The 24,648-nt window shown below is 39.6% G+C and overlaps 1 protein-coding gene and 1 pseudogene across 5 annotated transcripts in view; both read right to left on the reverse strand.

The window, feature by feature from the left end:
• KLHL7 (kelch like family member 7) overlaps positions 1–24,648 on the reverse strand; it is an 83,641-nt gene that overhangs the window by 32,925 nt on the left and 26,068 nt on the right. For 4 of the 5 annotated variants that reach the window (XM_006146670.1, XM_006146669.1, XM_006146671.3 and 1 more), the window contains 5 exons: positions 23,770–23,872; positions 22,530–22,623; positions 22,141–22,265; positions 11,810–11,985; positions 7,224–7,398 (listed from right to left, as the gene is read on the reverse strand). In XM_006146670.1, the coding sequence (XP_006146732.1) occupies positions 7,224–7,398; positions 11,810–11,985; positions 22,141–22,265; positions 22,530–22,623; positions 23,770–23,848 (649 nt within the window). In that variant the 5' untranslated portion in view covers positions 23,849–23,872. The remainder of the gene's footprint in view (positions 1–7,223; positions 7,399–11,809; positions 11,986–22,140; positions 22,266–22,529; positions 22,624–23,769; positions 23,873–24,648) is intronic. The other variant, XM_006146673.3, reaches the window with a different exon arrangement.
• LOC102471223 (60S ribosomal protein L12 pseudogene) lies at positions 17,661–18,330 on the reverse strand (annotated as a pseudogene).

The following is a 24,648-nucleotide window of genomic DNA, read 5'->3' on the forward strand; positions in this document are numbered from 1 at the left end:
ATCAATAAAACCCAAAATAGCAGAATTTGTCTTCAGAGACTTTAGATATTGGTATTATCAAACAAAGAACATAAAATAATTGTATTTCAAGTGTTAAATGAAAGAATTGAAAACATGAGCAAGAAAAAAAAGACCATCAAAAATGATCCAGTTGGCTGGGCATGTGGACAGACCTGTAATCCCAGCTACCTGGGATGCTGAAGCAGGATAAGTTTAATGCCAGCCTGGGCAACACAGCTAGTCCTTGTCTTGTGTGTGTATGTGTATGTGTGTGTGTGAGTGTGTGTGTGTGTGTGTGTGTGTGTGTGTGTGTGTGTGTGTGTGTGGTGGGGGGAGGGGAGGAGGGACAACGACAGACTGATTAGGAAAAAATATTGAATATTAAAAACACAAAGGATGGGGGCCAGTTGGTGGCATGGTGGTTAAGGCAGCTGGATCCCACATGACTGACAAAGTAGTTTGAGTCCTGGACCCAAAAGCAGAAAAACATGCCGAGTATGTGTGTATGTGTGCCCCAAATCCTGAGAGAATGGAGAAGGAATTGTGGCATGGCCATCCCCCTTGGGGGTGATTTCTCATACTGTGTACCCTCTCACCCCCCTTGTGCCTCTCTCCAGCAAGCGCATGTGCCACATAGCAAAACCTAAAAAGAACAAAAACGAAACTCAAAAGATGGCCCAGCCATAGTGGCATGAACTGTGCTAAGACACTGTGTTCCACAGATCACACAGGAGGCCCAAGATCTATTCCCAGCCCAACCTAAAGACCAGGCATAGTGGTGTACATTTGTCAGCCCAGTGACTTGGGAGGGTAAGGCTGATGGATTGAGAGCTTGAGGTTGGCCGGGGCACCTCAGTAAGGCCCTGTCTCATAAACAGCCAAGTGTGTGGCATGTGCCTGGAGTCCCAGCTGGGGAGCTGAGGCAGGAGTACAACACGGCAAGACCCTGTTTTAGAAACAAAACAAACCAAAAAAAATCCAAAAAACAAACCAAAAGCATATTCAAAGGATGAGTTACACAATGGATTAGAATTAAAAGAGAAAAAAGAATTATTGAACTCAAATATAGACTTGGAGAGATTATTTCAAATGCCACACAGAGACAAAGATAAAAAGAGTGAGAAATTTAAAATTTTAATATTTCTTTCATTTTTTTAAAGAATTATTTTATTTAACTTTATTTATTTATTTAAATTTGACCAGAGAGGGACAGGGCAAGAGAGTGAGAAAGAGCGAAAGTCAGAAAGCAAGCCACCAAGTCCGGGACTTGACCCGCAGTCAGCCATGTAGGAGTCCAGTGCCCTTAAGCATCACGCCACCTGCTGGCCCCGAAATTTTTAATATTTCTATTAAGTCATCAGGAAAGTCATGATGAACTTTTCTGTTTTTCTATGCATGACTTTCCTGATGATCCAATAATTAAAATTCCTGAAGGAAGAAAAATATTAGAAGACATTATGGCTGAGCATTTCCCAAATTTGATGAAAAACACAGATTCTTAGAATCATGTAGTAAAATAATTAATAAGCAGGAAAGAAACAAGGAACTAAATGCCTAGAGACATTTGGTACTAAATACCAAAAACAAAGAAAAGTTATTTTAAAAAGGCATAGAAAGGGGCCAGCAGATGGTGTGGTGGTTAAGGCTTTGAAATGTTTGACCATGGTTCTGGTTTTGGTCCTGGACCCAGCAGCTTGAAAATCACAGCAGGCATGTATGTGTGTGTACCCTATGGAGGATAAGGAATTGCAATATGGCCATCCCCAGTGGTGATTTCTCAGTTTCTCTCTCTCCAGTGAACACATCTGCCCTATAGCAAAACCTAAAATTAAAACAAACAAACAAACAAACAAACAAACAAAAACTAGCAAAATAGACTAAGGCAAAACCTTTTTAGAAAAGAAAAATTCCTACTTAGTGATAAAAGATTCAATTCACCACAAAGATAACATTTCTGAATGGTTCTGCACAAACCCTCAAAACATATAAAAGAAAATTCATAGAACAATAAAGAGAAATTGAGAAATACACACAATAGTGGGTCAACTTACTAGGACTTTGTCGGTAGCTATTAAATTAACAACCAACAAATTGAAGAGGTCAGCAGACAAAAATGAGATAATTTTACAAAAATTCACAACTCAATAAATATTAAAGAGTTGGCATCTGACAACAGTGTTCTATGATCTTGGTGTAATAGTTTAAAAATCCATAACAAAAAGTTATTTTTAATTTTTTTTCAATTGTTGGCAGTTGAAAAGGAGGAGCTTGCTTTTGATCAGAGACACAGAGTGGAAGCATCCCCTAACGATGAATGGTCATGCTGCAATCTCTTTTCCTTTTTTTCCTCTATTCTGTCAGGATTTGGGGCACACATATGCCTAGAGTGTTTTTCAAGCCCCAAGGGCTGGTTTAACCCATACTTGGCCATGTGGGATCTGGCTCCCAATGCATGGGGCCAGTCCATAAAAGACTACCTTAAAAGCATACTTCTATGTAACTTTTGGTAACAAGAGAAAGCATAATCGAAATTAAAAAGTACTTTAAAGACAAGTTGCATAAGGATATACACAATATAACAGATATGTAAAGTTTTTTTTTTTGAAGAGGTTTTTGCTATTAGGGTGCATGCGCTCACCAGACAGACAGAGAGAGACAGAGAGACAGAAAGCGAGAAATCACCCCTCAGGGGGGATGGCCATGCCGCAATCCCTTCTCCTCCATTCTCCTCCCGAGATCTTGGGCACGCATGCACACGCGTCTGGCATGAGTTTAAGCCACTGGGTCTGGGACGCGAACCGCGGTCAACTACATGGGAGTCCAGCAACATAGCCATTACGCTAACTGCTGGTTCCATAGATATGTAAAGTTTTTAAAAATATGCTAAATGATACTAGATATTGCTTAAATATGTGGCAAATGTTTAAAGAAATGTATGGCTATCAACATCGTACTCGGGGCTGCTTTTCTCTCAGGTGGAAATAAGGTTGTTTTTGTCTAGGGGGTACCACTGGTTGCTTCAACTGTATTAATTTCTTAGGGTGCTAGGTGGTTTGGTGGGTGTTTGCATTATTCTTCTTTATGCCTTTAGTACAGCTTAAGTACTCTTACCAAAACAAAACAAAACAAAACAAAAAAACCCTATAGCAATATTTCCAAAATCTTCAAGCTCTCAGAAAAAAGAAATAACTTATAAGGTACTAGGAATAAGTTTATGTAAAGTTTGAAAAGCAAAAGTACAGGCCAGCTCCATGGAGCAGTTATCCCACATGGATAATTGCAGTTTGAATCCTAGCCTCAGAAACTTGAAAAACATGCTAGACACAAGTATGTCTAAAATGCTGATAGGAAGGAGAAATAGAAGAGAAGGGATTGTGGCATTACCAATGCCCCACTGGGGAGTGTTTTCTCTCAGTCTCTTTCTGGCAAGTAATGTGCCTTTAAGAAAAAGAGAAAAGCTAAAGTACTTTCTTAATTACTGTCATCTGCCTACCCCATCCACACAAACCTACATACCCCACACAAACTACCTACACCCCTCCCCCATTACATACCCTCTACATGCACCCAATCACAATAAAAATCTAAGTTCATTACTTCTTGGTGAGAACCACAGGCGAGGACTACAGGTTCTCTGGGTGAGACTTCTCATTAAAGGAAAAGACAGACTGCTACTCGTCACCACCATTAATTAATTGTACATTATCTTGAAAAAGTTATTCATTCAATCAGGCAACATAATAAAATAAAAAGTATAAACACTAAAGTTAAAACAGCCAAAATTATCATTATTTGGACATGAAGGATTATATCTTTTTTTTTTTTTTTTGAGAGGTTTTTGCTACAGGGTGCGTGCACTTGCCAGAAAGACAGAAAGAGACAGAGAGACAGAAAGTGAGAAATCACCCCCCCAGGGGGATGGCCATGATGCAATCCCTTTTCCTCCAATCTCCTCTCGGGATCTTGGGCTCGCATGTACACGCAGCCGGTGTGAGTTTAAGCCACCAGGTCCGGAACTCGAATCGCTGTCTACTACATGGGAGTCCAGTGACATAACCATTATGCCAACTGTTGGTCCCAAGGATTATATCTCTTCAAGGAACAAAAAATCAACTGAAAACTTTTTAAAAGGGGACCAAACACTAATAAAAGAAAATACAACTTATAATGGTAACACAACTATCTAAAATAAATTTAAAAATGCAGAACTTAGAAGAAAATGATAAATTCTCCAGAGAGTTGACAATTTAAATGAAATATAATAATTGAAAGGTACTAGGCTGAAATGGAAGCAAAAATGATTTTGTGTGTGTATGCATGTGACCTATAGAAATTCAGTTTCTCATATTTCAAATCAGTGGGAAAGATGAATTATTCAACAATGGCATGGGGCCATGTAGTCAGCATTTAGGAAAACCTATTATTTCATACTATGTAAACTTCAGGATATGAGGCTTAAAGGTTAAGGAAAAAATAACTTCTAAATTAATAAATGTATAAGAGGAAAATTTACATGATTAAAAAAAACATCATTTGGAATAGGGAAGACCTTCAAACCACATCACCAAAGCCAGAAGATGTCATGAAGGAAAAGGTTGGTTCAGATTTAACAATATGAAAACAACATAAGATGGAACTTGCCATTTTAAGACATTTTTTCCTCCTTTTGTTTAAAAAGGCATCCCAAACAACAGAAAACAAGAAACAAACACAAACCCACTAGTGATAATACTAAGAGACCTAGAATCCCAAATACAATGAATGAAAACACCTAGCAGATAAAGAATATGTCAATTATAAATGGTTATGCAAGGAGACATTAATAAAAAATAAGTAAAATAACCCTGCAAAACTTGGAAAGACTAAAAACTTGAGATACCAAGTACACCAGATTTTTTTTTGGGGGGGGGGGTTAATGCTAGGAAAACAAGAGAACTCTGAAATTCAGCATAAACACAAGTTGAACTGTCAGGCTTCCTTCCCCTGCTGGACATTCAGGCACCCGCTGCACCTTCAACACTGCGGGAGAAAGGAGGACTTGTCTTTAGAAACACTGACCCAGAGACAGTCCAGGCTCAGGCAACAACACAGAGAAGGTGTGAGACTGAACACAGGGATTAAGCAAAAGTCTGCATATTAAAATATACCCTTCCCAGCACCCAGTTCATACCTCTGATATCTGTAAGTACCAACATTTGGGGTCCCCAATTAAAAAACTGACTGGCAGGATCAGCAGCTGACGTAATGGTTACATTGCTGGACTCCCAAGTAGCTGAAGCAGTTCAAGTCCGAGACCTGGCACCTTAAAACTCATACTGGGCACGTGTGTGTTTGTGCCTAAGATCCTGAGAGGAGAATGGAAGAGAAGGAATTGCAGTGTGGCCATCACCCCAGGAGGGTGATTTCTCGCTTTCTGTCTGTGTCTCTCCAGTATGCACACACACACTTACAGCAAAAATCCCTCAAAAAAAAAAAAGAAAATGTGACTGGCTATTCTGTACCCTACATTTCAGTCCAAGAACCAAGAAACCCACTCACATCGTACAACCTGGCTATCAATTTTGTAGTAACTCACTTTTAGGCAACTGACAAATGAAGCAGGACATTTGAGAAAAGCTTCCCACAACAAAAGCAGGAAAAAAAAATCATTCAAAGGTAATACAGAAAATACAGACAGCTTAAGAAAACTTCAAAGGTGCTTTAATGATTACTTTAGACCAGTAAGATATTGCAGCCATGAAACAAAAATCAGAGAACAAGAAAAAACTCATAAAAATTAATAGCAGAAATAAAAAGGTTGAAAAAGAAATCAAGTCTACTTTTCAGATGAGGACTAAAAGACAAAGATGAATTACAGGAGAGATGAGAAAAGATTAGAAGCCTAGGTCAGTCCCATAGTCTAGTGGTTGAGAGAGCTGGATCCCACATGGTCAACTATAGTTAGAATGCTGCTCTGGTAGCTTGAAAAATGCTGGGGGCATGTGCATGTATGCTCATAATCCCACTAGGATAGAGAAATGGAGAAGAAGGTATTGTGGCATGACCATGTCCTGTCAGGAGGCGCTTTCTCTCCCTCTCTCTGGCTCTCTCTGGCATGTGTATGCACTCACTGGAAATTAAAAAAAAAAAAAAAAAAGATTAGAGACTCAATGACTGAAGAATCATAATACTAATAATAGAGAACTGAAAAATTTATTGCCAAAAACATAGAAAATGCCCACGATGATCTAAAAGAAAAAAATGCACATCAAGGTACGTTACTGTAAACTTTCAAAACACATGGGATTTAAAATGAAAGATTTTAAATGCTTACAGAGAGGAATTTTTATAAAAAGAAAAAGAAAATGCTCAGGCTTCTCAAAACTAAACTGAAGCTGGAATATTATGGAATAACGCCTTCAACATTTTCAACAGAAAATTACTTTCAACGTAATTTTATATCCAGTTTAACTATCCTGTAACACTTTGTGGTAAAACAGTCATATATTTACTAGCCGTGCTACCTATCAGGAACTGTCTAGAGCACACGTTCCATTAAGTAGAAAGAATTAAGAGAGAGGAAGAAGATCCAGGAAGACAATGGCTCTTCCAGGAGAGGAATGAAAGCTGTGCTCAGTGGAGAAAGGAAGCCCCAAGTCAAGAACTGTCCTTCTGGCCTAGAGAATAAACAATCCATACCAGAATAGGCGGAAGACAGGCTCTACATGGGATAGTTCAAAGAAATGAAATAACTGCAACGGCTTGTTGAACTGCAAAGACAATTTTATAAAGTGACATTTCACAAAGGTGTTGAGGGGTTCAGATTTAGCTTCCAAATGAGGAAAACAGAAGCAATGGGAGGGAAAAAAAAGTGGCAAGTAATAGCTCCAGGCCAAAAAATAAAAAGTGGGGGGTGGATGTTTAAGAAACAAATTGTGATCACATCACACTATTTGGCCAAGTAGAATAAAAAAGTAAACACTAGAGCTGAAGTGCATGAAAGCTACTATACACAAAAGTGAAAAAGCATAAATAACTTTTATTTTCTATCATGTAGGTCTCTATGGGGGCTAAAGCTAAGTCCATTCCAGTTGAAAAGGTGAGAAGCCCAAGGGATTAATTGTCTGGAAGGGCAGTCTTGAATGTTTCTCCCTGGACTTCTGAATCTGATCCATTCTAAAGGGTTTAGCCCATGAGAAACTGGCTACATGATCAGATTATAAACGGATAGTAAGGCAACTTACTTATCACCATCTTAAGGCATTCAGGATTGTCTTGAATAAGTGGTTCAGCTTGTACGGTTTTACTTAAGAAATTCTTTGATATAAGAGGAAACCTGACTTTAGCAAGGATATCAACCATAAATGGCTGGCGATTAGGTTCATCGTATTTCAACCACCTGACTGCAGCATCATAAACCTAAGGGGAAAAACAGCATAGTAAAATTCTTAGATGGCAACAGCATTTCCAATACTTATGTTTACTCTCCCATTAAAGGAGCAGAACCTTGAAAGGAGACAACCACTTGTTCCCAATATTTAATTCATAGATTTGTTTTCACCTCTAAACACTTGCTTGTACTTTAGAACAATTCACATAATGCTCTAGTGAGTCTTCTAGGTAATATGCTTTTTAAAACTACTATGTAATGGGGCCGGCAGGTGGCAGGGTGGTTAAGGGTGCCAGACTCCTACATGGCCGACCATGGTTTGAGTCCCAGACCTGGTGGCTTGCTTGCTTTCTCACTTTCCCTCTCTCTCTCTCTCTCTCTCTCATACTCTGTCCTTCTCTGGTCAAATTAAAAACAATAATAATAATTTAAAAAGTAATTCTTAAAAAAAAACCTACTATGTAATGTAATGACAGGATGCTGAATTTATCTTTTTTTGTAATTTGCTACAGAGTATCTGTGTCTGACAGAGAGAGAGTTGGGGGGGGGGAGTGAAAAAGCATTTCCTACCAAGAGGGGTGACCACACCACAATCCCTTCTCCCCCATTCTCCTCTCAGGAGTCTGGGTACAATGCACATGTGCCTAGTGTGTTTTTTAAGCCACTGGGTCCAGGACTTGATCCATGCAGTCAGCCATGTGGGATCTAGGTGCCCTAACTACACCACCAGCTGGCCCTGAATTTACAATTTTTACAAATGAAATATAGTACCTTTTAGGAAGAAGATACCATATACATTGTACAGAAAAAATATATATTGATCAGTGGTAGTTTGTTTAATAGATGCTTATTTAAAAGTATCAGGAAAGCAGGTTAATTTCCCAAAAAGGTCTTGCATCACAGGAGATATGAAAGTCACCCAGATTTTATTTCAAATTTCCATTCTCACCTTGTGAACTGTTAGATTTATCTGCTTTCTGATAATAGAAACTTAGATATAGAAATTCTCAATTAAAATAAATTACAGAATATTTATATTTATAAAAGATTAGTTTCCAAAATACCACAACATTCATTTAACTGCACTGAACAGGTCCAAGTTCATTAACATAATTTAATTTACATATCACTGTTTAAACACACTGAAAGAAAGTCTATTATTTCATATACACACACATCTACCACATAATCACATATTTGAGCTAGTCAACTTAGTTAATTTTGGGGTGGTGTTAAGGCCCAAGTTCTGCTCCAGCCACAATGGCATAAGCAGGTGGGCTCTGCTGTGTGATGCTGAAGCCATATAGGAAGGCCTGAATTTGGTTTCAGGGTCGACCTGAACCTGCAAGGTGAGACTCCTGGCTTGCTATAAAGCTGGCTGGCTGGAAGGTAGGGGAGTGGAGGGGACTGTGGCATGACATGACTCTGTCAGAGGTACTGCCTCACAAGAAATAAATCAAGTTCAACAAAAAATAAGGCCCAAGGTCTGATCTGCCTATAAGTTAGTTAATTTTTTTTTTAATGAGAATTGGATTACTGTTTTTATTAAAGTTTTGCTGCAGGGCATATGCACCACTGAAGAGAGAGAGAGAAAGAGAAAGTGAGAAATCACACCCCAGGGGGGATAGCCACACCATAATCCCTTCTCCACCATTCTTCTCTCAAGATTTTGGACATGTACACAAACACACACACCTGGTGTGTTTTTCAAGTCTCTAGATTTGGGACTTGAACTGCAGAGTCGGCTATATGGGATCCAGTACCTTAACCTCCATGCCAATTGCTGGCCCAAAACTTTTTTTTTTTTTTTTTGAGAGGTTTTGTTTTGTTTTGTTTTGCTATAGAGCGTGTGCGCTCACCAGAAAGACAGAGAGAGACAGAGAGACAGAAAGCGAGAAATCACCCCCGGGGGGATGGCCATGCCGCAATCCCGTCTCCTCCTTTCTCCTCTCGGGATCTTGGGCATGCATGCACACGCACTTGGCATGAGTTTAAGCCACTGGGTCCGGGACTCAAATGGCAGTCGACTACATGGGAGTCCAGCAACATAGCCATTAGGCTAACTGCTAGTCCCTTGATCTTTTTTTTTAAAAACAAACATTTTATTTTAGATTTACAGAAAAGTTGCAAATACAGTGCAGAGTTCTCACATACCCAAATTGTTAAGATGTTACATTAGTATGATATATTCATAACTAGTAAACCAGTATTGATACAGTAACTAAACCCGTACTTCTTAAAGATTTCTTTAGTTTTTCTTTTTCTTTTTTAAAATTTGCTATAGTGTATGTGCACTCACTGGGGAAAGAGAGGGGGAGAGAGAGAGAGAGAAAGTGAGAAATCACTTCCCTGGGGTGGGGAGGGAGGTAGTCATGTTGCAATGCCTTCTCCATTCTCCCCTTGGGATTTTGGACACGTTCACACATGAACCCAGTGTGTTTTTCAAGTTATCAGGTCAGGGACTCAAACTGCATAGTTGGCCATGTGGGATCCTGCCAACTTAATAACCACCATGCTGCTTGGCAGGCTCAGGATTTCTTTAGTTTTAATCTAAGGTTGTTTTTCTGTCCTAGGATCTCATAAAGGATATCAAATTACATTTAGTCATTAAGTTACCTTAGGCTCTTCCAGAGCGTCAGTTCTCAGACTTTGTTTCTGATGAACACAACAGTTTTGATTTCTGGTCAGGTTTTTGTATAATGTCCTTCAGTATGGGTTTGTCTGATATTTTACTCATTAGGCTAACCTTAAGATTTTGGGGAGGATGGCCAGAGGTGACATTTGCATGCTATCTGGACCTATCAAGAATGAGGCTAACTCTAAACACCTGTAGGTGGAGTTTGTCAGGTTTCTCCAGTTCAGTTATTTTTTTCCCCTTTCCACACTGTATGTGAGTCAGTTCTTTTTTTTTTTTCATTTTTTTTTTGGAGAGATTTTTTTCACTGTAGGGCGCGTGCGCTCGCCAGACAGACAGAGACAGAGAGACAGAAAGCGAGAAATCACCCCCCAGGAGGGATGGTCACGCCGCAATCCCTTCTCCTCCATTCTCCTCTCGGGATCTTGGGCACACACGCACACGCACCCAGCGTGAATTTTAAGCCACTGGGTCCAGGACGCAAACTGCGGTCGACTACGTGGGAGTCCAGCGACATAGCCATTACGCGAACTGCTGGTTCCCTGAGTCAGTTAATTTTGATCACAGAATTGAGTCTAGTTCTTTTTTTTTTTCATTTTTTTTTTGGAGAGATTTTTTTCACTGTAGGGCGCGTGCGCTCGCCAGACAGACAGAGACAGAGAGACAGAAAGCGAGAAATCACCCCCCAGGAGGGATGGTCACGCCGCAATCCCTTCTCCTCCATTCTCCTCTCGGGATCTTGGGCACGCACGCACACGCGCCCGGCGTGAGTTTTAAGCCACCGGGTCCGGGACACGAACTGCGGTCGACTACGTGGGAGTCCAGCGACATAGCCATTACGCTAACTGCTGGTTCCCTTTTTTTTTTTTTGGCCTAGTCAAGTTCTCCAGGTCCAACCTGTCAACATACAAATTGATATTCTGGGCATAAAAAATACTGGGCAAAAGAACATGGTATTATATAAACCTTTAATCTTTACAACAAAAGTTAACTCAAACATAAGATCTTATACTAGCTATATTAGTTTCTATTGCTGCTGTAACAAACCATAGCAAACTCAGTGGCCTAAAATATAGAAAAGGATATGGGGCTGAAAATAGGGATTACAAGACTCTGCATATCAAAGTGTCCCTCCTTGCAGCTCCCAAGCACCCCTCACAGTTTATCTGAGAGTTCTAGAGGAGAGACTACAAAACAGCACAATGGGCTATCATAAAGGTGTTGGCAGGACTGGCAGGACTGGCAGGAGGCAGTATAGGAGAATAACTTCCTTCCCTTTCCAGCATGCTGCAGCTACCTATGCTCCTTGGCTTGTCATCACTTCCACCTACAAAGTCAGCAATGGTCAACCATCTTTCTCTCACCGCACTACTCTGACACCACCTCCTTCTGTATCGTCTTCCACATTTAAAGACCTTTACGATTACACTAGACCCACCTGGGTAATCCTCTCATCTCAAAATTTTCAACTTAGTCTTATCTGCAAATGCCATCTTCCCTGCAAGGTAGCATTCACAGGTTCTAAGGATTAGGATGCAGACATCTTTGGAGGAACCATTATTCTGCCTATTGCAGAGTCCCATCTTTTTTATCTCTATCAAGCGGCCTACTTCTTAAATACATGGTCTTATAAGCACCCGAAACTTAACTTTTCCTATGAAACAGACTTTGGAGGACTGCTGAGTGCAAAGGCATATGCTCTCTTTGTAAGACTCTCTTTTCCATATTTTGCATCCAAACATGACACACAAGAAATGAATAAGGATAATTTTACAGAGAAAAATGTGAGAAGGTGATTTAGTTACCTGATCCTCTGCTCTCACAGTCAGTGTGTCCTGGTTCAGAAGATGTGTTACGCGCTTGACATCAAGTTGTAGAAATTCATCAGTCTTGTAAACTTCAGTAAAATGCTGATGAATGAAGTCATCTGCAGTTGCTTTCAATTCAGGGCAGTCAAGACACTCTGCTAACACACTTATCCCTAAAACATTAACAAAAAGAAAAGAAAAGAAAAGAAAAGAAAATCACTTTTAGAAAAAGTAAATATATACTGAAGATAAAGCATGACTTTAGGAAAATTAGATTGAATGATTTCATAAAGCTAGATCCTCCCCTTCCCTGTCTTCGTTTTTTGCCTGAGGGTGTATATATTTGTTAGAGAAACAGAGGAGAAGGAGAAAGCATTCACCAAAGGTCTGTAGTCATGTTGCAATCCTTCTCAATTCTCTATCCATCAGGATTTGGAGTATGTACACACACATACCCAGCATGTTTTTTAACCAGCAAGGGCTGTTTGAAAATCATAGTCAGCTTTGTAGATTCAATTGGCTCCCTTAACCACTAGACCCTGGGGCCAGCCTTGGATTCTTTCTTATTCCATTTATTTGTCTACTATTATGCCACTATTATGCTGTCTCATGTTTGGTTGATTTAGATATTTTGTAGAACAAGCCCCTTCCAATGTTTTTTCAAAGTTTATTTGGCTACTAATAAAATATTCTCTTACAAATAAATTTTTAAAATATGCTTATCCACAATCTCAAATCCTGATATGATTTTAATTAGGACTACCTGGACTTCTGGATTACTTTGAGGACAGTTGACTTCTGTAATACAGAGGAGTTCCATCTAAGAACCTAACATATGGGGGCCAGCAGATGGTGTGGTGGTCAAGGGTGCTGGACTCGCACATGGTCATCTGCGATTTGAGTCCAGGACCTGGCAGCTTGCTTTCTCACTTTCTCTCCAAAAAAAAGTGTCTTTCCCTCTCTGGGCAAATTAAAATAAATAAATAAATAAATAAATAAATAAAACAATTTTTAAAAAGAACAGAACATATGTCAAATTTATTTAAGCACACACTTATTTATGACCTTAATTCCAATTTTTTTTTTTTTGAGGTTTTTGCTATAGGGCATGTGTGCTCTCGCCAGAGACAGAGAGATAGAATGCGAGAAATCTCCCCCCAGGGGGAATGGCCATGCCTCAATCCCTTCTCCATTCTCCTCTCGGGATCTTAGGCACGCATTCCCAAGAACCCAGCGTGAGTTTAAGCCACTGGGTCAAGGACTCAAACCGTGGTTGACTACATGGGAATCCAGCGACATAGCCATTACACCATCTGCTGGTCCCCCTTTATTCAAATTTTTATGACCTACAATGTAAAGATACATGTTTTTCTCATGTAAGTCCTATATACTTCCCATTTGGCCTTTTTTAAGCTATTTTTGTTTTGTAGGGAATTTCCCACCAAGTTGGTTATCTATCTCGGGTGCCAGCAAAGTACTGTTCATGGGCCAAATCTACCCAGAGCTTGTTTCAGCAGCTAAAACTGGCTTAATTTTTATTTCATTATTTTTATTTTTTTAAAGAGAGACTTTTGCTATAGGGTAGGTACATGTGCTCACCAGAGACAGAAAAAGTGAGAAATCATCCTCCAAGTGGGATGGCCACATCATAATCTCTTCTCCTCCTGGGATTTTGGGCATACACATATACACACCTGGTGTTTTTCCAGCCACCAGGTCTGGAACTTGAACTTCAGTCTGCCATGTGTGAGTCTAGCACTTTAACCACTACACTACCTGCTGGCTACTATCTCATTATTTTTTTAAGACAGTCTCACAAGTCATTCTCCCTCCTGCCCCAGCCTTCCAACTAGCTGGGAGCATGCCACTACATCCAGTTTTTCGGGTGGGCTTGGACTGGAACCCACATGGTCAGCTTGCTGAGTAGCAGTGTCTACCAGTGCACACTACCATGTGCATTACTGAGGCAGGCTGGTGTTTACATTTTTAAAGGCTGTGAAAAAAATAAAAGGAGAATGAGTGGGAGGACAGGAGAAAGAAGACAAGAGGAAGGAGGAAAATTGGGAAGGAGAAGAACCATGGACCACCTGTGGTCTACAAAGCCTAAAATATTTACTATCTGACCCTTTCCAGAATAAATATGCCATCCCTTTGCTATATAAAGCCACTATTTATTCAGACCAGCAGAGGGCATAGTGGTTACCTTGATGGACTGCCATATGACCAACCATAGTATGAGTCCTGGATACAGCAGCTTGAAACTCACGCCAGGCACATGTGCATGCATGCCAAAAATCGTAAGAGTGCAGAAGGGATTGCGGTGTGGCCATCTCCCCTGGGGGGTGATTTCTTGCTTTCTGTCTGTCTGGTGAGTACACACACCCTTAGCAAAAATCTCTCTTAAAAAACAAGCAAACAAAAACACTGATTATTTTTATATATGGATGGCAGGTCTCCCTTCTTTCCTTTTTTTTTTTTTTAAGTCTACTTTAAAAAAAAATTTATTCACTCATTTTACTTTAATTTGACCAGAGAGAGAGAGAGAGAGAGAGCCACCAGGCCCAGGACTCAAACCATGGTCAGCTATGTGGGAGTGTCCGGCACCTTAACCACCATGCCACCTGCTGGGCCCTGGCAGGTCTCCTTTCTAAGTAGTCAACTGAATGTTTCTCAGTTCATTTTCTTTGACCATGTTTCATGTTTGTGTTGTCTTCAAATAATGAGTCTTCATGCTTTCCTATTAATACCATAAAGGTCTTATAACTAATACCTGCTAACCAACCTGTCAGATTAGCTAGCATATTCTACCTCCTTTGTAAAATGTGCTGGCTAATGCCATGCTACCCTGGACACTCCTGGTGAAGTCTGCTACAACTGAATACTTCTGTTCCCACAAGGATATATTGTCACCAAGAACTATTTCTGCTTTAAGAGTTATGTTTTCAGGGACCAGCAGTTAGCGTAATGGCTATGTCACTGGACTCCCACGTAGTCGACCGTGATTTGCGTCCTGGACCCGGTGGCTTAAAACTCACGCCAGGCATGCATGTGCGTGCTGAAAGGTTTCAGCCAGCAACCAGCTGATCCTCCTTGTCTAGGGAGTGTTATGGTGACCCTAATCAACCACAAAGTCGGTTCTTGATGCAAAATGCAAGAGGCTTTATTGCTAGCATGCTAGGACTCCACTCTCGGTCATGCAAGACATGATAGTAGTGAAGCCCCGAACAAAGGGGCATTCAGGTTATATAGACACAAGTCCGTGGGGTGAGGGGAGGAAAGAATGAGGAAGTAAGATAAGGGGCTTTTAGGGTAATTTTATGGCGACCCTGAAGCTGCTTGCTCAAGCAGGACAAAAATGTTTTTCTTTACAGATGTTGCAACTAGGTCTGATTTGCAGAGACATCTGATCTGGGTTTTCGGGGTTAGCAGAAGGGGGTGGGGAGTTCTAACTTGCAAATGGCTCCGGGCTTCTTACAGGGTGTTAAAGCTAACTTGCAAATGGCTCCAGGCTTCCTACAGGGAACTAGCGAATTGCCCCGGGGTTCCACAACTTCAGCAGTTTATCATGAGTGCAGCATCAGCTTTAGTACAAAAGCAAAAGAGGCAAAGGTTAGACTTTATCTTGACAAAACAGAATAAGCACAGTTTAATTTTATTCTTACAGTGTGTGCCCAAGATCCCGAGAGGAGAATGGAGGAAAAGGGTTTGTGGTGTGGCCATCCGCCCGGGGGGTGATTTCTCCCTTTCTGTCTACCTGGCAAGCACACGCGCCCTATAGCAAAAGCCTCTAAAAAAAAAAAAAAGTTATGTTTTCAAAAGAAGACATACAAATTGCCAACAAACATGAAAATATTCTCAATATCACTAATCATTAAGAAAATGTATATCAAAACCACCATAAGGTATCATCTCACTCTGTTAGAATGGTTTTTTTTAAAGGATTATTCTATTTAACTTTATTTATTTATGCCAATTTGACCAGACACACACACACACACACACACACACAGAGAGAGAGAGAGAGAAATTGAGGAAGCAAGCCACCGTGGGACTTGAACCATAGTAGGCCATGTGGGATTTCAGCACCTCCCACCACTATGCCACTTGACAGCCCCAAGAATGGCATTATTTTTTTAAAGAAAGATATCTGCTATAGAGCACACGCACTCACTGGAGAGACAGAGAGAGAAAGAGCAAAAAATCACACCCTGGGGGATGGCCACATCACAATCCCTTCTCCTACATTGTCCTCTGGGATCTTGGGCACATAAGTACACGTGCCTGGAGTGAGTGTTAAGCCACTGAGTCTGGAATTTGAACTGAGGTCAATTATGTTGGAGTCAAGTGATGTAACTATTACACCATCTGCTGGCCCCACAATGGGTATTATCGAAAAGACACAAAGTAAGAAGTGCTGGTAAGGATTGAAGAGTACTCTTTTACACGGTTAGTAGGAATGTAAATTAATACAGCCATTGCGGGAAGCAGTGTGGAGGGTCCTCAAAAAACTAAAAATAGAATTGCCATATGATCCCGTAGAGCCACTGTCCCCATATATATACAACTTTCTCCCACTATCATCATCCCATACAAGAAGGGTAAAATATTCTTTTATAAAATATGTTCATTGCTGGATTTAATGATTTTTTTCTTTAGCATTAAAGGGAAAAAAGTGTTTTTAAATGAATCTAAAGTATGTGTTTGTACAAACACACAGACTTTTTTTTTTTGTCCAATGTCAACATTATAGTTATCTACCCTTAGGGTACCCAAAATAGCTCAGTTGGGAGAGAGTTAGACTGAAGTTATCGACCCTTATAGAATAGGTTGGGAAGTTTTCTACCCTTTCTATTGATTTAGAAAAATTTAAATAACACATGCTTTACTTCTTGAAAGCTTAACAGAATTAACCTGTAAAGCCATCAAGCTTGGAATATTAACACTAAATATAAATAATCATGTGATAAACATGGATGTGCAAATGTCTTAACTGGGAACAAATCTTTACTTTTTTTAATGGTTTCTGAGGTTTTGGTGTCAGGTTTCCTGTCCTTTTTTTAAAAATTATGAAATAATCAAGGATATAAATGAAAAATACATGACAAATCAACAATTAGTTTAAAATTATTGGAATGAATAGAAATATCATGCATACTTTAATCCTTATGAACATAAACCAATTTGTGAAATAACCTGCTACACAACAGAATTTAATTTCATAACGAACATGCTCTATTTTTTTCTTTTTACATTTTTCTGTGTGTCAAATAGTTTCCTCCCCTTCTACCTCACACCCACCTTCCACCACCCACCCTATCAACCATCCATTCTTCCTTATAGTCTCTAGTATTTATACCATCCTCCCATCACATTTTCAAGTCTCTCAACCTCTGGTGTAGTAACTCAGTACAAACTGAATGGGGATATACAATGTGTATCTTTCAAAGTCTGGCTCACTTTGCTCAACATTAAGTCTTCTATATTATCCTTTTTGAGTGAAATGATCTCACTGTTTCTTATAGCTGAGTAATATTTCATAGTGTATATATACACATATACATGTATATGTGTATATATACAGACCAGTTTTTCAACCCAGTCATCAGTTTTTGAATATTTAGGTTGATTCCACGTTTTGGCAAATGTAAATAATGATGTGATAAACATGGATGTGCAGATGTCTTTCTGACTGAATATTTTCCTATCTTTTGGGTAAATACAAAAGGTGGGCCATATTGTTGTCTGTAGGTTATTTTTTTTTTCCTGGTTGTCACATAATGTAATAAACATGGATGTGCAGATGTTTTAACTGGGAACAAATCACTACTTTAATGGTTGAGTTGTTTTCCTGTGTACTTCTTAACTAACGGGATTCCACTGTGCCACTGCTGATGTCATCGATGATGTCATGAGGGTGGCAGCCATTGACATTGCAGCTACAGACTGGGCTGTCCCCAGGATCTCTTTAATGGTTCCAGAGAGTTCTCTGGTCAAAGACCGGTGCTTCATCTGTTGGGCAATGCTGACAATCTCATCAAAAGTGATGTTTCCACTATGTTTAATATTCTTCTGCTTCTTTCTGTCTCTTGGTGGTTCCTTGAGGGCTTTGATGATGAGCGCAGAAGGTACCACTTTGATCTGGGCCTGTCTATTCTGAATGGTAAGTTTCACTGTAATCCTCAGGCCCTTCCAGTCACTGGTTGCCTTGGCGATGTCATCACCAACATTTTTTGGAGACAGACCCAGGGGGCCGATCTTGGGGGCCAGGGCAGACATGGCACCGACTTCGCCACCAGTGCACCTCATGTACACGACTTTGATCTCTTTAGGGTCAAACTTGGGCGGCATGGTGGAGGCGGCTGGTGTTGGATGAACCCAGATTTGGGACAACAAAAGAAAGATGCACTGAAGCCTCCTCCGAGCTGAAAGCCGAAAGCCTGTCTGTAGGTTTTTGAGAAACCTCCAAATGTTTTCCATAGAGGATGGACTAATTTACCTTCCCATCAACAGCATAAGAAAGTTCACTTTTCACCACAGCCTTGCCAACACTTGTCATTCTTCATTATTATTTTTTTTAAGGTTTTCCCATAGGGCATGTGTGCTCGCCAGAGAGAAAGAGTGAAAGGGAAAGTTAGAAATCACCCCCCAGTGGGGATGGCTATACCACAATCCCTTCCTTTCCACTCTCCTGGGTTTTGGATATACATACACATGTGCCCAGCATGATTTTCAAGCTGCCAGGTCTAGGACCTGATCTGTGGTCAGCCATGTGGGAGTGCAATACCTTAACGACTATGCCACCTGATGGACTCATTCTTTGCTTTTTTTTTTTTTTTTATCCTAGCCATTCTGAACTAAATTAAATGAGATCTCATTGTAGTTTAATTTGTATTTCCCTTATGATGAGAGACTTTAAACTTTCTTTCATATGCCTCTGGCCATTCGTAAGTCTTCCCTGGAGAGTTGTCTATTCAATTCATTTGCCCATTTTTAAATTGAATTATTCTTTTTTTTTATGGGTGAGGTACTTGAGTTCGCTATATATTCTAGACATCAATCTTTTGTCTGAGAAATAATTTGCAAATATTTTCTCCCATTCTGAGAGTTGTCTTATCACTCTAGTTATAGTTTCCTTTGTCACTTTTTAGTCTGCTGTAATCCCACTTGTAATGATGAGAGATAGGGGTCCAATTTCATTTTTCTGCAAATGGATATCCAGTTCTTCCAACATCATTTGCTAAAAATTTTCTTTTCTCCACTCCACTGTCTTACTTTATCAAAGATCAGTTGACTATATGATTTGGGATTTATTTCTGGATTCTCTATTCTGTTCCACTGTTCTATGTATCTATTTTTGTGCCAGTACCATGCTGTTTTGATTACCGTGGCTTTGTAATATACTTTAAAGTTGGGTAGTGAGATGCCTATTTTATTTTTTTGTTACAGTATTACCTTGGCAATACAAGGTCTTTTATGATTCCAGACAAATTCTGTGATTTTTTTTCTATCTCTGTGAAGTATGTCTCAGATAACTGGATCAGAATCACATTGACTATGTAAATTAATTTGGGTAGGACTGATATTTTTATTATATTAATTCTTCTAATCCATAGGGGAATCAGGCTTCCTTCTAGGCTGCTGAGCTACCTTGCTTCCCAACAGACTGAGGCGTGTGTGTGTACCCAAAATCCTGACAGGATGGAGAAATGGAGGAAAAAGGACTGTGGTGTGTCCATACCCTATGCACATTCTGACAAATGCAATGTGCCCTCTGGCAATTAATTTAAAAAGAAAAGATGACAGAAGGTATCTAGAGATAAAACTCCTAAATGGTGTCTTCAGAAACCCTAAGACTGGTCTGTTTGGTACAAACTCATTCCAGGTTCCATACTATGCTTTGCACCACTCCATCAATGCTTTACCTTTCCAATCATTTTTCCTTTTAGTTGAGTCACCCTGTAAGAAATTTAGAGTGCTATGGAGTTAGGGAAACATATTTTAGCCACTATCTTTCAAAAATGTCTTTAAAATTATTTCCTTTTATAATACATCATGTGAGGGTATTTATTTATGTAAAGAGGAATCAAGTAAAATTTCAGGGAACTTGCCATAAAATTTCCAGTGAGCTTGAATGAAGCTCCAAACTATAGTCCAGAGAAATGGAGGGACTCATCCCAGAGTGTATTTGCTACACAGAGACATTAGAGACTGGTCTTTGATTTCCTAATATAGCAATCTTTTCACTATGTACATAACTAAAAATAAACAAAAAGAAAAGAAAAAAGAACTTCATCAGTATATTCACCTGCAGAGCTATTTTCTTTCCTGCTCCATCTAGTTCAACTCATTTCTTTTTTTTTTTGGAGCGGTTTTCACTATAGGGTGCGTGCGCTCACCAGACAGACAGAGAGAGAGAGACGTAGAGACAGAAAGCGAGAAATCACCCCCCAGGGGGAATGGTCACGCCGCAATCCCTTCTCCTCCATTCTCCTCTCGGGATCTTGAGCACACACGCACACGCGCCCGGCATGAGTTTTAAGTCACCAGGTCTGGGAAGCGAACCACGGTCGACTATGTGGGAGTCCAGCGACATAGCCATTACGCTAACTGCTGGTTCCCAGTCCAATTAATTTCTAGATACCAGGCCAATCTCTCATCTTCATCCCTTTCATCTGGCTTTTATACTCCATGAACTAACCCTACTTCCTGCCTGCCTGCCTTTCACGATCTTGCTCTCTGTATGTGTGGGAAGGAGTACAGACATGTCCAGAAGGAGGAAGCCTAGAAGAAGGTGGGGCAGAGTGGGCTTACAAAAGTTCTCAAGCAACTCCAGAAGCTCCTCACTCTAGCCTTTGCCTTCTTGTCATCAGCATCTTTCATATTTTCCCTGGGTCAAAAGTCTTAGTACTAAAAAAAAAAAAAAAAAAGTCTTAGTAATTATTAAATTCCTGGGCCTTTCTGCTTTCTTTGATTGTACTTTTCATTCCTCCCTGATGTCCTAGCATCCCCACCTATCTCTCCCTATTCCCTTTAAAAGTAAAGCCTCCAGATTATAGCAAGTACAGAAAAATATATTAATAATTACAAAGATCTGGATGTTCATTCATGTGCCACTAAACATCATCTTACACTGGAAAGCATGCCATATACTGGAACATTCTGATCAACTCTCCGCCTCTCCTATCATCAAATACAAAATGCAGTACTTTATCAATAGCTTCAAAACGGAACAGTACAGTAGTACTCAATAAGCATCTTAATTTTTAGTCTAGATCTATCTTGCTTTTAAAAAAGAGAGCAAGAGCATGAGGGAGAAAAAAGTATTTGTGACAGGGTCTTGCCATATCTCAATTGTCCTGCCCCAGCCTCCCAGTTAGCGAGGACCATGGATACCCACCACAGTGCCTGGTCGGCCTAGCTCAGGCCAAGATCTGAACTGTGGCCTCCCATGTGCTCCACACTTCCCCACCTTGAGCTTGTGCCATGAAGGCTGGGTCAATAATCTAAGATTTTCATGTTTTTGAGTATAAAATTTACCATGTCTTACAATGTAGGAAGGCAGCATGACATAGTAATTAAGAATTAGGTTACATGAATTCCAATCCCAGCTCCTTCATATACTATTGGGCCGTTCGGAAAGTCACTATGCATTTTCATATAGAAAACTGTCATGACTTCCCTGATGACCTAATAGCTATGTGACCTCCAGCAAATTACATAACTTCAGCTTCCTCATCAGTGACAGATCTCAGCATGCCAGATGTGCTTAAATGAAAGTGCATAAATAAAAGTAAACACTCATTTATGTTATCATATACCACCCTGCCACCACATACAATCCTTATTCCTTGTCCTAGATAATGTGAAAACTCATAAACATCACTTCCTATTTAAGAAAATGTTGATACAACATGTAATGAGCTTGTTGCTGCCCAAGTTAATAAGCTCCTCTTAAAATTTATTGCCAGAGGTCTAGTTGCAGTAACACAGGCAGTAGGGGTGCTGCTGTATGATTCTGGAGACCATATGGGAAAGTTCTGGGTTCACATCCCAGGGCTACCTGAATATCCATCCCAGGTGTGCTGCAATCCTGGTTGGCTGCAGGGCTTGGGAAGGATTGCAGTCCAAAGACCTGTTGATGGTACACCTGTGTCTCTCTCAAGGACTAAATAAACTTAAACATATGTATAGAAATATGTCCTAGTGGACGATAATGTCCTTAAGATTAAATGAAGATACAATAACCATGTTTTCTTTTTTATTAAAACATGTTGAGAATTGAAAAAAAAACAAAAAAGAAAGAAAAAAGGAATCTTATTATTTCTTACCAAGACAATTTGAAGCATCAACTTGTTCTTTCAAAAAATCAACACACATTTTCTTCACAGGTTCAATCTGGTACTGGTTTGCTGCATCTAACAAAGACTGAACATTGTTGCTATTCACAGAAATTCTGCAAATAAGTCAAAATGAATATTAATTTTCAAGCTTTTTATTATTAAATAATGTTACTATAGAATATATCCTACTGGCCCCTGAAACTAAACAAAAAATTAAACATTTCAGTTCTTAAACTAGTATGACATAAGACCCTCAAAATACTCTATCCTTTCTGGTTTTCATTCTGAGGTACATAGAGCACACCAATTTTTTTAAAACAATGTTTTAAAACAATTCCAACATCACTTTTCTTAAGTAGAAATGATCTTCAACTTACCTAGCAGTATAAGCAAATTCCACAAGTTGCTCGATAATGTCAGGTTCCGCATCTTTGAGTTCTACTTCAAAGGACTTTGATTCAAGCATGTTAGCTAAAGTGAAGAAAAGAAACATAAATGGAATTAGAGTTACCACAAGCTTAAATGGGTAACCACAGCATCCCTGGTTACGTTAAACATGGACACAAGCAACAAAACAGAGCTCTTTGAAAGAAAATACTCCCAGAAACCTAACAGTCCTATAATAGATGCAAATTGATGCTTCATACTTGACACACACACCTTAATCTAAACAAAGAAAGTCAAGATGAACAGAGACATAAAACTAGATTTAGTTCTTCCCTAACTCCTGAAATAATTTAGTAGCACTCCTTTTTTTCTGGAGAGGTTTTTGCTATAGGGCGCGTGCGCTCGCCAGACAGAGAGACAGACAGAGAGAAAGAAAGCGAGAAATCACCCCCCCAGGGAGGATGGCCACGTCACAGTCCTTTTTTCTCCATTCTTCTCTCGAGATCTTGGGCATGCATGCACATGCACCTGGCGTGTTTTAAGCAACTGGGTCCGGGACTTGAGCCACAGTCGACTACATGAGAGTCCAGTAACATAGCCATTACGGACTGCTGGTCCCGGTAACACTCTTTTAAACTGCTGTAAGTAAAATGCCTCTGATGTACTTGGAACAAACATACAAGAACAATGACGATTATATATTTAGTCATATACCACTTGGAAGGCTCTCATTCCTCCTAAAAATCCTGGTAGGTTGCTGGAGCACCAAAGAGAAAACTTGAGGCATCAGATACATTATATAACCTCATCAAGCTCATAAGACAATGCTAAGGAGGGAATCAAGACTAGGACCCAATTTTCAAATCCAAATCTAGATTTTTTTTCCTAGTATAATATGCTTTATCTTGGTTTTTTTTTTTTTTTTTTGGTGGAATTTGCTGAATAAGAAGTCATGTGACTTATCTGCTCTTCTGCCTTTCCATCTGAGGGTAAGAAAAAAATCCAGAGGCATTCAAGTAGAAGCAGTTTCTCTGTCAATAAGGCATCAGACCTAACGAAAAGACAATTTTCTTTTGATCAAATTATCACCTAACTACTTTTCAAATTCATCACTGTTTACCAACTTTTTAAAATGCTTCTTAAACGAGGAAAAATGGCAAATTTTCCTTTAGACACCTCATTCTCATAGGAAAAAAAAATAATAGCATGTTTTATTTTTAAGATACTTACTTGTGAACATTAAGTTAAAAAAATGACTGGCTGCAGCAAGGACAACACGATGAGCAGGTATCTTTCGTTCCTGTACCATGAGGATCACATCACACAATGTTTTCTAATCAAAAGAAAAATATATACAATTAAAAGGGATTTGCTAGATCAGGCTTAGCAGTGCATATAAATAAGTGCTTGCCAAATTCATGTCTAGTTTCTATTTAAAATGTAGTCCTTTTAAGGCCAGCAAATTTGGTAATTAAGGCTCTGACTCCCAACTGCAGTTCAAGTCCTGGACCCAACTGCTTGAAAATCATACCAGGCGCCATGTGTTTGTGTGCCCAGAATTCCAAGAGGAGACTGGAGGAGAAGGGACTGTAGGGTGACCATACCACCTGGGGGTGATTTCCCACATTCCCTCTGTTTCTTTCTTTCTCACACAGGTGAGTACACATGCCCTACAGCAAAAACAAACAAACGAAAAGTAGTCCTTATCCAGCAAAACATTTCTTTGTAAGGCATTTTAGGAAGGACTTAGCGGTTGCTGCCACACAGTAGCAACATTTGGAATTAAGCTTCCAACAGTTAAAAGAAAAGAAAAGTTACTCATAAATCAGAAATGAAGAAGGGTACTAGTGCTTCAGGGAAGCCAACTCTTCCCCCCCCAATACAAATTGTAAGACATTTCTCAAGGTGAGCTTTTCTGGGGGGGTAGTTAAATGACATATTATCAATGCCCTTGAAGATTTTTCAGACACAGTAATTGTGTTTCTTAATGATCTATTCTTGATAAAAATCTAGAGAAAAATATACTGTATTTCCCAAGAAAATAGCATTCTTAAATCTAACTTAAAACAGCAACAACTCATAATACATAGAAGATGAACTGAATGTCTC

This window comes from Tupaia chinensis, unplaced genomic scaffold (genome assembly GCF_000334495.1).
Source record: "Tupaia chinensis unplaced genomic scaffold, TupChi_1.0 Scaffold000184_1, whole genome shotgun sequence".
Taxonomy (NCBI): domain Eukaryota; kingdom Metazoa; phylum Chordata; class Mammalia; order Scandentia; family Tupaiidae; genus Tupaia; species Tupaia belangeri.